Source organism: Terrapene carolina, unplaced genomic scaffold (assembly GCF_002925995.2).
Source record: "Terrapene carolina triunguis isolate 2854851 unplaced genomic scaffold, T_m_triunguis-2.0 Scaffold236, whole genome shotgun sequence".
NCBI classification, from domain to species: domain Eukaryota; kingdom Metazoa; phylum Chordata; order Testudines; family Emydidae; genus Terrapene; species Terrapene triunguis.
In genome coordinates, this window is record NW_020664587.1 from 315099 (window position 1) to 328267 (window position 13169).

Sequence of the window (13169 nt, forward strand, 5' to 3'; positions counted from 1 at the left end):
GGACGCAGCGAGGGCACGTCTTGACGCTGGGGCGGGGCTGTGGCGCTTGCTCGCTGGTCCCTTTGTCCAGCTCGCTGCAGGCAGCGCAGAGCGGGCTGGAGGCGATGCTGTCGGGTGGCAAGAAGGCGGCCGAGGGCGGCGGGGAGAGCGGGCCGGAGGTGCCGGTGCCGCCACCCGGCCTTCCGAGTTCGGAGGGCGGTTCGGGCGCCGGGGGCCCGGAGCGGACTCCACGTAAGAAGGAACCGTCTCGGGCCTCTCCCCCGGGAGGCCTGTCTGAGCCGCCAACCGCCGGCGCCATCGTCGCCCCCGGACCCGAGACTACGGGCATAGCCGAGACACCCGAGGGCCGAAGGACCAGCCGCCGCAAGCGGGCCAAAGTAGGTGCCGGCCCAGGCGGGCTGCGCTGGGGCCGTTCCTCCCCGGCCCGCGTAGGGGGGGGCTGGCTGGGCTCGGGCACCGGTCTCCGAGCAGAGGAGCGGTCGGGAGCTGGATCAGGACCGCCCAGCCCTGCTCTGCCCCTTCTTCCGGGCTCTAGCTAGCCAGGGGCCGGGATGAGCTTCTCTGCCCCGTTCGGAGCGGCCTGTCTCTCTGGCCCCCTGCTGGTGTCGGGCTGTGAAATCCCGCCGCGCGCCAGGCTTGTGTCTGCAGGGTGGGCAGGATCCCACCCTGAGCTCCGCGGGGCTGGGTGTTGGTATCGGCAAACGCTGAACACGAGGGTGGGGAGAGAAGCCTAGAAAACAAATTATTTGAAAGGGTGAAAATGATGAAAGTCTCAGACATTTGGCACAGGATTAAGAGAAAACACACTAAAAAGAAGTAGATGGGAATACCTATGTTGTACTTGCTGTATAAATGCTTTTATTTTAAATGTTATATTGGACTGGCAACTTCTATCAAGAAGTAAAACTGCATTTTTATGTGTTGCTGGGGGGCGGGTGGAAGATATGAAGCCCATGGGGCTACAGATTCCATCTCCCTTCTTCTTTTTTTTTTGTTCTATCGGTAGTGAAATTGTATGTGCATTAGTATTCAAGTCTAGGGTAGGTCTACACTACAAAATTGCATTGGCGCAACTGCACCTCTGCAGCGCTTCTGGTGAAGATGCTCTAAGAAGCTGATGGGGGAGATTTTCTCCTGTCAGCTTAATAACTCCACCTCCATGAGAGGTGGTAGCTATGTCTCCTGCTGATATAGTGTTGTCTACGTGGGGGGGTTAAGGTAGGTATAACTAAGTTGCTCAGGGGTACAATGTAGTTGTACTGAAGAGTGGTGTGTGTAGTGGCCTTAGTTAATGTGTGTTGAAAAGAAAGTGGACTCCAATGTTTTGCACCTTTTTGCAGACTAATGAAAACTCCTGCATCAAGGCACAATGTGTGTAGGTTTGTTTTTTTGTGTGTGATCGGGCCTGGAAACTTAGACCACAATTTACAAACGTTAGTGCCTGAGGTAAGGCACTAAATCTCTTTTGAAGTAACTGGTCTGATTTTTTTTAACAAGATGCTGAATGTAACCTTTGAGAGCTGTGTACCTCTACAAATTAATCCCTACACCTGTAGGAAACCATTAAGAATATGATGATCTAATTGTCTAAAAGTGTATTTGGAAAGCAGCAGATGGATAGAGAAGCAATTCAGAGTAACATTTCATGAAATGCATGGAGCCCCCTGATTGAAAAAGGGAACATCTCTTTGAGACTCCTTTTCAGCATAGAATGGTTGTTCATTGTAAGATTACTAACCTGCCCAACACTAGACACGTGCACATAGTTTTCTTTTGCACGAGTCTTACTCTTGTGCTCCTGCATGAGACAGGCTGAAGACTCCCCATGCTCTCCAGTTGGATCTTTGAAATAGTTCCCCGCCCATTTCCTTTCCAACTTTCCTTTCACTCCAGATCTTGACAACTGGCTTATGGATTTGCCTTGATGCCACTACTGATGCTCTTACTTTCCCAATCATTTACTATTAAACAATTTTTTAAATTGCTTGTTCTTGTGTTTTGTTGGTGCAGTGTATTATTGGACCTTAGCTGGCCAGGCTTCCAGATCAATGGGTCATGATATGTAGAGGGTGGGTTAGGGCATCATTATCCCAACATTACTATTGCTGCTTTAGCACTCTGTTGTACGTCATCAGGGCTCTGTCTCTAGTTTAACCTTTCTCAAGGCCAGACTGCATTGTGTCAAACTACAGTGTCCGTAGGGAGTTAGTCTGGGTCCTGCAGTGCCACAGTTTACAGATTAACGGGGTGAACGTTACCCTTCACAATTCTCTTAGATTGGAAGGCTCTAGGAACATACAAAGACCGTGATCACGTGCAGTCGCAAGTAAGAAGTCTTGTCTGTATTAATAGTTTTACTGATTAGGGTTACATTCACACATAAGTATGCAAAACTTGAGAGAGCCAATGCAGTGTTCATACATAGCCAAAGATGATATAGAGTCTGGTGGACCTCTTAAACAGGTGGTCTTCCCACCCTATCCATAGCAGGGAATCCTTTTTATCCTATTAAGACCATGCCTAACAACTTATCCATATGCAGGAGTGTTCCAACCTCCTTTTCCTTATCTGAACTTCCATACCCTATAGTTTTTTGGGGTGCCGCTTCTCATAGGTTGTTTTTTTTAGTTCCCTTTATTCTCATAACAGCTACATGCACATGTTTCCATGGTAACCTGCAGTAAGCAGAACTTACAGTGATGTTACAATCAGGTGTCTTGCTGTCTAGATGGGTACATTGTGACATATTTTCCCAGAACATCACCTGTAAGGCACATTCTTTACAGTAAACTTGTAATTTCACTGGCATGGGGTCATTCCTGGGTCACCTACTTATGTCAGGCCTCCTTAAGCTTGAGGCCCAGTGTGACTAAGCTGAAATCTTACGAGCCTTACTTAGCCTGTAGGCCCTTGTGTTACAGCTTTTGTTTTACTTATATACTCCTAAATGATTGTCCGTCTTGTAATCCTGTCTACTCATATCTGTACCTATACCTACAATTTAAATCTAGTCATCGCTCTTTGATCATGTATGTAATAACATGAGTTTGCCACATCAATAGATAACACAATTAAATGGTAACGTGAATTAATTGGCTACAGTTCTTAAGCCAGGCACACCTGAAAACCCTCCTAGAGGCTCCAAGTGGGTCATCTTGTAATACTGGCTTGAAGTGTTTCAAAGACTTTATCCTCAAAGTTTGTCCAAATCCACCACTTTCAGTACTGGAGTCAGGGAAGCATTAGCTGTGCCTTGTAAGAATGCAATCTACACTGTACTTCAGTGATACCTGTGCTATATCTCTAGTGGATGAAAATATGAAAGCAGATTGGAAACCCTTGGAACTGTGCAAGTGTAGTTCGCTTTAGTATGCGAACCTGTGCTACCGGCCCTTGTGTTTGAGACTGCACCAGTGTTGACTTTCATCACAGTAGTGTAAACTGCAGATGAGTCTCCAGTAGCATTGTCACCGCCTGAAGGGCTCGAGGCGGACTTCAAATGGTCCGTTGGCCCGTTGTGCTTAGCACCAATAAAGACACCGAGGGGAGAAAGCAAGCCAAGTTTATTCCAGAGCTCTGAAATGGCACTAGGAGACCAGCATGTCTCAAATCCAGTGCAACAAATACAAATAACTTTTACCTTTTTATACTTCAAGCAGTTTCTATGTAAGCCTCTGTCTGTTAACTCCCTAGTATTCCTCCCACCCCTCCCTTCTCTAGCCGTTACAATTAGAAAAGTTCCCATACGCCTGTGAGAAAACTTTCCCAGTCTCTGCGGCCTTGAGTTAGACATCTGCAAAACTAACTATTCCTCTTTCTTATCTCTATTATTTCTGCTAGTGTGAGTGAAACTGAAGCCATCTGCTAAAAACGCTGACCAATACATTTTTGCTGTAGCCTGTAAGCATTACACACAGAAGTAAGTGAGAGTTCACAAGATGGAGTCTGGGGGTTCCGCTAGGCCCAGAGCAAAAGAGCTTCATCGACACTTTGGTCTTCCACTCTCCCGAGTTACCTGGTAGCTATGCCTAGGGGGGGTCCCCAACAGCATTGTTTTAGAATCATAGAATATCAGGGTTGGAAGGGACCTCAGGAGGTCCTCAAAGCAGGACCAATCCCCAACTAAATCATCCAATCATCATTTACATTAGGGCTACTGCTGGTTCAACATCTGAACCAGTGATAGGGTCAGTGAGAGTTTTTTTTTAAATTCCCCAAGATTAGATACAGCTACATAAATAACATGAATAAGAATATTTTTTTAATCATGTTTAGGGCTCTGTGTTTGTCACGGAGGTTGCAAAAGTCCCCAATTCCATGACTTTCTGCAACCTCCATAACTTCTGTGGTGGCTGTGGCTGACGTCAAGGTTGCCCAAGCAGCTGGCTCCTGGGCCAGCTGCTTGGGTGGCCCCGCAGCCAGCCATGGCTGGAGTGGCCCCCAGGCCAACTGCTTGGGCAGCCCCGCAGCCATTTGTGGCTGGAGCAGCCCCCGGGCCAGCCACACCAGTTGCTTCATGGCAGAACTCTTTGCCACTCTTAGGGCCCTGGGCCTAAGTGGTGGAGCAGGGTGGGCCCAAGTCCCCCTACCCCGGCTGCCTCCCCCCGAGGTAGCGGCCCATCAACTCGCTAATAGGCCTTACTGCCCTGTGAATAAGGCATGGACCAGCGTGGCGAAAGTGGACCTGTTGGCCGGTGAATCCCCAGACAGTTATGTGTGCTGCCAAGAGGAGCATTTCTGAAGGGATTGCTCCTGTATGGATTGTAACTATAGACAGGTATGGGTAGCCAGCCCATGGGCCTGGAAGAAGGCCCCAGGGAAGGCCAGGGTTCCTGTGCATGTAAATGGGACACCCACAGTGGCTTTGTTTGACTCCAGGTGTAGTCAGACCCTCATCTGTAGGGAGCTGGTCCCAGCTCCCGAACCAAATGGATTTTGAATACACCTACAGTGCGTCCATGAAGATGTGAACTTTTACTTCACTACCTGGGTGGCCTTGGAGATCTCTCACCATTGTGCGGCCCTGCAGGTCAGCCTGACCCCTAAGCTGGCCTGTCTGGTTATCCTGGGATGAGACTGACTGGGGTTCTGGGACTTTTTATAGAACTGTGCCTATTACTCGCCAACAGGGGAAACTGAACAAAGAACACTGAGGGGTCTCCTCGGTTACAACCAGGTTATGACAACCCAGGGAAGGGACTTCCCCCGATGGGGAAACGACAACTGTATCACCCCCTCAGGCAAGTGCAACTGTGGACGACACCCAAGCTGAGTATCCAACCCTTAGCCGAGCCTTGGAGTAGACCGTAGTTAGGAAGAGGAAGATACCCTCCGGGCGCCTCAGGGACCCCACTTCAGGGTATGGCAGGACCTTCTCTATTGTGTGGTGCAACAGCCCCAGACTCATAAAGTGCTCCGACAGCTGTTGGTTCCTGGAGCTTACGCCGGGGCCTCTTGCATCTAGCCCATTTGGTGCCCTGGGTCAGACACCTGGGAAGGGAAAAATCTCTCCAGAGGATGGCAAGGAGGTTCTTCTGGCCAAGCATCCATCGGGGAAGGTATGAGATTACTACGACTCATGCCCAGAATGTCAGTGTACTGGACTGAAGGGAGTGCCAAAAGCTCTCCTGGTTCCGCTGCCTGTGGTTGGGATGCCCTTCGAGCAGATAGGGCTACATTTAGTAGGCCCCCTTGAGAAGAGCACGACTGACCATAACATCCTGGTTATCACGGACTATGCAACCCAGTATTCCGAGGCTGTCCACTTGTGATCCACCACCGCACCTAAGATCGTGGCGGAACTCATGAAGGTTTTTGCCCGCTGTCACCGTTCCTCCGTGGGTCACAACTGAGAATACCAAATTCAGGACAAGCTGCTGGGAAAAAGGGCAGACACACTCCATAACTGGTGGTTATTCTTCCATGAGACATACCAAACGAGCAACAAAACTAAACTTCTGTCTCACCACCCTGGCTAATGAGAAGTCAGAAATGCAGCCTCGTTAGGTATTCCAGTCCTGCATTCAACACCCAGACACTAGACTTAATGATGAGTGATTATTTAAAACCAATTTAATCAAACAAAAGGGTTCTTCTGAACCCAAGTCAATATACAATTCAGATCTTACCCAATAATCAGCTCCCATTGGCTGGGAACGGCAAACAGTGGACACTGGGAGCTGAGGGGCTCCGTGCCTGTAGACGCTCCAAGTAAACAAAATATCCCGACCCGACAGCGGCTTACCCTGATGAGCCGGGAGCCAAAGTTTGCCAACCCCTGCTATATTTTAAAAGCTGGCATCACAAGAAATACTCAAAAGTTTTGCTAGAATTATTTTAATATAATCTAACGAAAAACCTGTTATAATAATTGAACAAATATGTATTCACCTTCAAAATTAGTCAATATTTAAAATCAGTAAATGGATATTTAAAACAAGTAACTTAGAACAATATGAGACTTTAAAAAGACTTTAAATCCTTCAAAGTCTGAATCAGTCTCTGATTCACCAAACAGTTCATTAAACTCGGCTTCAGTCACAGCTGCACCTGCATTGTCATTGTAGATGTCGGCAGTGTCATCTTGAGACTCAGATTCCTTCTCATCATCAGCCTCTGTTGTGTTATCATCAAATATGGCATCATCTTCTGACCCGTCGAGTGCATTGCTGATACAGCATTTCCTAAATGATTTTTCTACCATTTCCGAGGGAATGAACGCGTCCTTGATCCACTGGGTGACCAGAATGATTTTGGGCTTCAGAAGATTCCCGCCTTTTGTCAACGTCGCCATGCCTGAGCACATCCGTTCAGACCACATTTTGCTTAGCCTGTCTTTAAAGGGTTTGTTCAGGCAGACATCAAGTGGCTGTAGAACTGAAGTTAAGCCTCCAGGTATTACAGCCAAAGTAGTTTTTCATATTTTTGGCCACATTTTTCACCTCATCCGTCTTGTGTGCCCTGAACATGTCCCAAATGAGCATAGCAGGTTGCTTGAAAAGTGCTCCTGGTCTCTTATTCCAGGGCTTTGGAGCGGAGCCCGGAGCTGGAGCGTGGAACAGCTTCAGACCAGTGGAGCTGCAGGTTTTTGCCTGGAGCTGGAGCGGAGCCGGAGCACAGCTTCAAAGCCCTGTCTTATTCCACACTTTTTCTAGCCATTCAACAGTCCCACTTTCATCCATCCATCCCTTTTTGTGTGCACGTACGATGACACCAGCAGGAAGTTTCATATTTTTAGGCAAGGTTTTTCTTTTAAAAATAACAGGAGGGAGCTTTAATCCATTTGCCAAACATGATAAAACCACCATAAAATGGATTTTTTTCATGGCCAGTGGTTTTAATTAAAACAGTTTTTTCACCAACACCAGTTACCGTTCTGTTGCTTGGGAGATCGAATGTCATTGGTGTTTCGTCCATATTTCCTATTTGTGACAGTTCAAATGCATATTCCTTTCGATATTTTATAATAAACCTTTGGAAATATTCGATTTTTTTTTCCTTCCAGATCTCTAGGCAGCTTTTGCGCTATCTTTGTTAGCTGATGAAGACAGAGACCATGACGGTTCATGAAGCGAGTACACCAACCCGCTGATGTGACAAACATTGATGGCTTTACTGACTTGTATTTGTCGTCTTTCAATATTTGCAGAGCACACAGACGAATTCCAGTTCTAGTGACAATGTACCCATTTTGTCGACATTCAATAACCCAGTTATTGAGATCTTTCTCCAATTCAGGAAATGAAGCGCACCTCATTGGACATTTTTTTTTTCTTGCTTCTTGGCATGTCTTTTTAGTGTTTTATTTTTTCGCTATTCTCTTACTTCTTATTGGTACAGAATTCATGAGCAGCGGCGCAATTATTGTTTGCTTCTGCATATTCAACAACTTTAAGTTTGAATGCTGCATGATAAAACCTTTTTCTTTTGATTTCACCGTTCATTTTAAATACTAGTATGAAAACAGATTATTATTATTATTATTATTATTATTATTATTATTGTAGTTACAGATTTTGTAGGACTTTATATAGGAATGTCACCTGCTTTATCACTGTCAAATTATTATTGTTCTTTGTTTATTTCAAAGCAGCCCTGTAGATTGGCATGTCTGTAGGGATAACAGGCTATTTCACTTTTATTAGAGATTCCATTGATTCTGCACGTTATATTTTCATATTGGCTTGAGACTTATGAGGTCCATTTCAAGCCAATCTAGTCCACTAAACAAAGCCGTTGCAACTTTAAAAGGCTGTAGTATTGACATCAATAAATGGGTCGGCAAACTTTGGCTCCTGGCCTGTCAGAGTAAGCCACTGGCGGGACGTTTTGTTTACTTGGGGCGTCTGCAGGCATGGAGCTGAGGGGCTCCTTGCCTGGAGACGCTCCAGGTAAACAAAACGACAATGTATTAGATATTCAATTCAATGATTCCACAGAGTTTAAAATAATCAAATTTTGGTGTAGACCCGTTTATAAGTCGACCCCCACTCTTTGATGCGTCACTTTTTTACCAAAATATTCGGCTTATGAGCGAGTATATACGGTAATTCACTTCCACACCCTTCGGTTACAGCAAACTGCTTGCAAAAACTACCATGAGGATTCTTTTCCTTAGGAGCTTCTTTAAGCAACAATCCATCTTTCACAGAAATTCTGCTCTTACCCTCCTCAGCTAGGACTTGCTCCAAAGGAATATTTTCCTGAGCAATAACAGACTCTTTCTGGGTTTCACTTAAACCCAGAATCAATTCTGATACAACTGATAAATTTTCAACCATCATAGGTTGACAAGCTTCTTCTGTCTGCTTCACAAATAGCTAGAGAGAGACACTTTTGCAGCAGACACACTGCTATTCGTAACAGACAAACAATTGGAGATTTCCTTTCCTTTGTCCCAGCACCCATGGCTGATTTCAGACATATACTTGGAAAGTGGGACAGCTTCCTTAACAGGCAAGTTGCCACTCCCAACAGATAAACTGCTATTCTCCACAGATAATGGCTCATCCTATTGAGCTGCCTTAAGCAAATCACTTTTACCTTGTTCAGGCTTACTTTCACAAGCTTTACTTGCCAACAATACATCACCCATCAAGAATCTACCCTTTTCTCCCTCAAGTAGGGCTTTACCCTGACCATCAACTTTAATCTGGTCTAGAGAAACATTTTCCTGATCAGTGACTTATCTCTGTGCTTCATCTAATTCCAGATTCACTCAGACAGATGTTCAGAAACTTCATTCACATATAAACTGCTTTTCTGCACAGACAAAGAGCTATCTTCCTCAGACAAACATTTGGAGAAACCCTCCATAGGCAAGTCATTGCCCCTAATACAGACAGGCTCAGGATCTTTCCTTTCCGCTGACTGGTTTATGATATTAACTTGACTGAACAAAGCTTTGGGGATGATATTAATCATTTGATCCATAGGCAGTAACTTCCATACACCAGCTATAACTTTGTTTAGTACCATTTCATTCAAGGTGGATTCTGGCTAAAGAATATTTACAGTAAACTCATAGAGGATTATAATATTCACATTTTCATCTGGTAAGTAAACTTCCTCTTTGACAAGATCTGCTTTAACTAAAGTGATGTTAGAAGCTGTAATTTTCCCTAAATGGGCTTTTACCATTGATTTTTACACACACTAGGAATTTTCCATTACCACTCCGATACATAGCATTGGCACAATTTTTATGGGGTCACTTTCTTCCTAGCTCACAGTAACAGCATTCACAGCAGTTCCAGTCAACTTTGGATCTAACAAAGGAATATTGGCAAATCCCCCTGATGCAGAACTCTTACCCTAAGACGGCCTTTCTGACACACTTTGGCTTGTACCAATTTATAACAATGCCGTTTGGACTGCCTGGAGCTGCGGCCACCTTCCAGCTGCTTGTGGACCGGCTGTTACGACCCCATGTGTAGTACACTGCTGCCTACATCGACGACATTGTCATGTACAATACCTGTTGGGAAGACCATCTCCATCACCTATCCAGTGTGCTCCAAGCTCTTAAGGACGCTGGACTCACGGCAAACCCCTCAAAGTGCAACCTTGGACGGAGCAAGGTGATGTACTTGGGATAGACCATGGGTGGGGGACAACTGCAGCCCCCTGGTCAACAAGGTACAGACCCTGCGAGATTGGCCCACCCTTACAACGAAGCAGGTGCAGCAATTCCTTGCCCTAATCAGGTATTATCGTTGTTTTGTCCTAGACTTCGTGACCTTGGCAGCCCCCGATGGACTTAACTAGAAACTCACAACCCCAGAGTGTCCAGTGGTCCGCTGAGTGTGAGACAGCCCTTTGGACGTTGAAAGAACTGATAAGAGGACCAGTCTTGATACATCCAGATTTCCGGAAATCCTTCATTTTACAGACAGATGCTTCAGAAGTGGGCCTTGGGGCTGTATTGTTGCAGGAAGTTGCCAGGGAAGAACACCTTGTGCTGTACCTAAGTCGCAAGTCCACTATTCAACTATTGAGTAGGAGGCTTTGGCCGTTAAGTGGGCCATAGACACTCTGTAATATTATCTGTTAGGAAATACATTCCGATTTGTCACTGCCCATGTGTCCCTAGGCTAGTTAAATAGCATGAAGGACACCAACCTGCGGATCATACTATCTTGCCCTACAGCCATATGACTTTCAGGTACTACATCGCCTCGGGAACGTGCATGCCAACGCTGATTTTTTTTAAATTAATTAATTAATTAATTAATTAATTTTTAAGATAGGTGCGGTAGGGGGAGAGGAAGAGCTCCCGGTTTCTTAAAGGGGAGAGTGTTACAGCGTGAACTCACTATGCACTGGATGGGGAAGGATTAACTCCTCACTGTGGGCTGAGGAAGACACACTTCCACATCCCCGCTGGGCATACTCCAGGTGCAGCACTAGTATAAAAGGGAGCAGCCCAGCTCACTCTGGGCTGACCTTTGAGGAGGAAGGAAGTTCATTGCTGGCTCCAGCCCCAGAGCAGCTGGAACCCCTGACCATGGAAGCCAGAGCTGCAGAGTCTCAGACTGATGCCCAAGTGTCACTGGATGCCAGAGAGGGATCAGAGTCACCGGGAACCGTATGTGCCAAGAAGCCCAGAGACCCTGACAGTGCTTCAACTACAGCTTCAAAAGATACAGTAGGAAGTGGCCCAGGGGGAACTAGCTATAGTCCAGTGGGAAGTTGGTGAGTTTCGGTTGGAGTTCTGCGGACTCAGCTGTGGAACCCTCTGTTGCTGTTAGGGGCCTGGGCTGGATCCAGACAGAATGGATTCTAGAACAGTAGAGACCCAAGAGGCAATATGTTTCTGAGCAAGTGTCAACCTAAAAAGCCAAATCTCTACATTTTGAGCTGCCTTTCTCTGCTGGTAAGAGCGTAGCCCATTCTAACTTTTAACTTTGTGTTAATGTTTTTATGAATGACACTATTTTAACACCTTGGAAATTATCTTAGCCTTAAAGGAATCTGCCAGAAGGACTTCCAGTTTTGTGAATGTAAAAGGCTTGCAGTGTGGTGTAAACAGCCCCTAAATGCTTCCTTTGCAGCCACAATCTTCATTTTTCCAAGTCTAGCTTATTGACAAAATATCCTAGTTCTTCTAACAGCAATTTTGATTTTTCAGACGTGCAAAGAAGATATGGTAAGATCTCCATTGGCTTTTGTCAAGCACGAGTGAATCTCCCGGTGTTGTGATATTCATGGTCTTGACAAAGCTCCTTTTGAGTCACTAAGGGTACGTCTACACTTACCGGAGGGTCCGGCGGCAGGCAATCGATGTTCTGGGATCGATTTATCGCGTCTGGTTTAGACGCGATAAATCGAACCCGGATCGATCCCGGAAGTGCTCGCCGTCGACGCCGGTACTCCAGCTCGCCGAGAGGAGTACGCGGCATCGACGGGGGAGCCTTCCTGCCGCGTCTGGACCCGCGGTAAGTTCGGACTAAGGTACTTAGAATTCAGCTACGTTATTAACGTAGCTGAATTTGCGTACCTTAGTCCGAAGTGGGGGGGTAGTGTGGACCAGGCCTCAGTGTCTGTGAGCATCAGTTTCTTATGTGGAAGGTAATTTCCTTGCTGACTAACTTCAGCTCACAGAGTGCGCTACTTATAGTGACTGATCATCTTATATCATGTTTTATAGGGATGAAGTGATGCTGCAGTTATATCCTAAATTCCTTCTTATCTTTTTCTGAGCATTACAAGAGAGATGCAAGAGTTATCTGAGCTCAAAGGTGTGCGAGTTCCGTCTTTAGTGAGCTAATCGTTCTGCCAGCATTTCTTCACATGCATGCATATCTGTGTCAGTGAGGTCCTGTTCTCAACTTGATGTTGAAAGAGCCCTTTTAAAAAAAAAACAAAAAAAACAAACCCCAACCCTCTAGTGTGTTATGTTAATTGACACAGTTTTCTGTCAGGCATTCCTCTAAGTGAAGCTTCCAAGTCTCCTGTCTTTAAATAAGTTATTTTCTTGAATGTCATCTCATACAGTTTTCACTTGTTCATCTTAATTTGTGGCTTCTGTTTTTTCGTGAGGAGGTCTGTTTTCACTAAGTAGTTTTTATCCCAAAAAAACCTCATGGTTTTTCTTCAGAAAAACTTCATTTGATCTAGCCATTGCTTCATGCTTCAAGGAAACTTTTTGGGTTAGGTTCTAAAGGGATCTGAGATACTGATGGTTGCAACGTGTGTGATGAAACTTGCACTCAATTACTTCTGTCTGAGGATCAAAAGCCCTGGGAGTGTTTCCATCCTGTGTGGTGCTAAAACATCAGCCCTAATAGAGGGATTCCTGTTTGGAGTCCTTTTTCAAAGAAGAATCAACAGGTAATATCACATGTTCTCTAGTGGGCATTCTGGGAGCCTTCCAGGAGGTTTTCTCAAGGATTCACAATCCTATAGGAGCAGGTATGAGACCTTTTAGTCCTTTTACTGTGGTCCTGCTCTAAACTCCCATAAGCTGGCAAATTTTTATTGCAAAACTGTCTTCTTGCAGTATCGAAGATTAAGAGGATCACCACTTTAAACTGAATTTTTATGGGTGGTTTCTTAACATTGTTTCCAATGCCTGCTTTAGTAGTCAAGTTTTAGAGTGATAGCCGTGTTAGTCTGTATCAGCAAAAAGAATGAGGAGTACTTGTGGCACCTTAGAGACTAACAAATTT

General features: G+C 45.6%; 1 protein-coding gene across 2 annotated transcripts in view; it reads left to right on the plus strand.

The window, feature by feature from the left end:
* Positions 1-45: 45 nt before the first annotated feature.
* Positions 46-13169, plus strand: part of KDM1A (lysine demethylase 1A) — a 165019-nt gene continuing 151895 nt past the window's right edge. For both annotated transcript variants that reach the window (XM_024199597.3, XM_024199598.3), the window contains exon 1: positions 46-377. In XM_024199597.3, coding sequence (XP_024055365.1) covers positions 105-377 — 273 coding nt within the window. In that variant the 5' untranslated portion in view covers positions 46-104. The remainder of the gene's footprint in view (positions 378-13169) is intronic.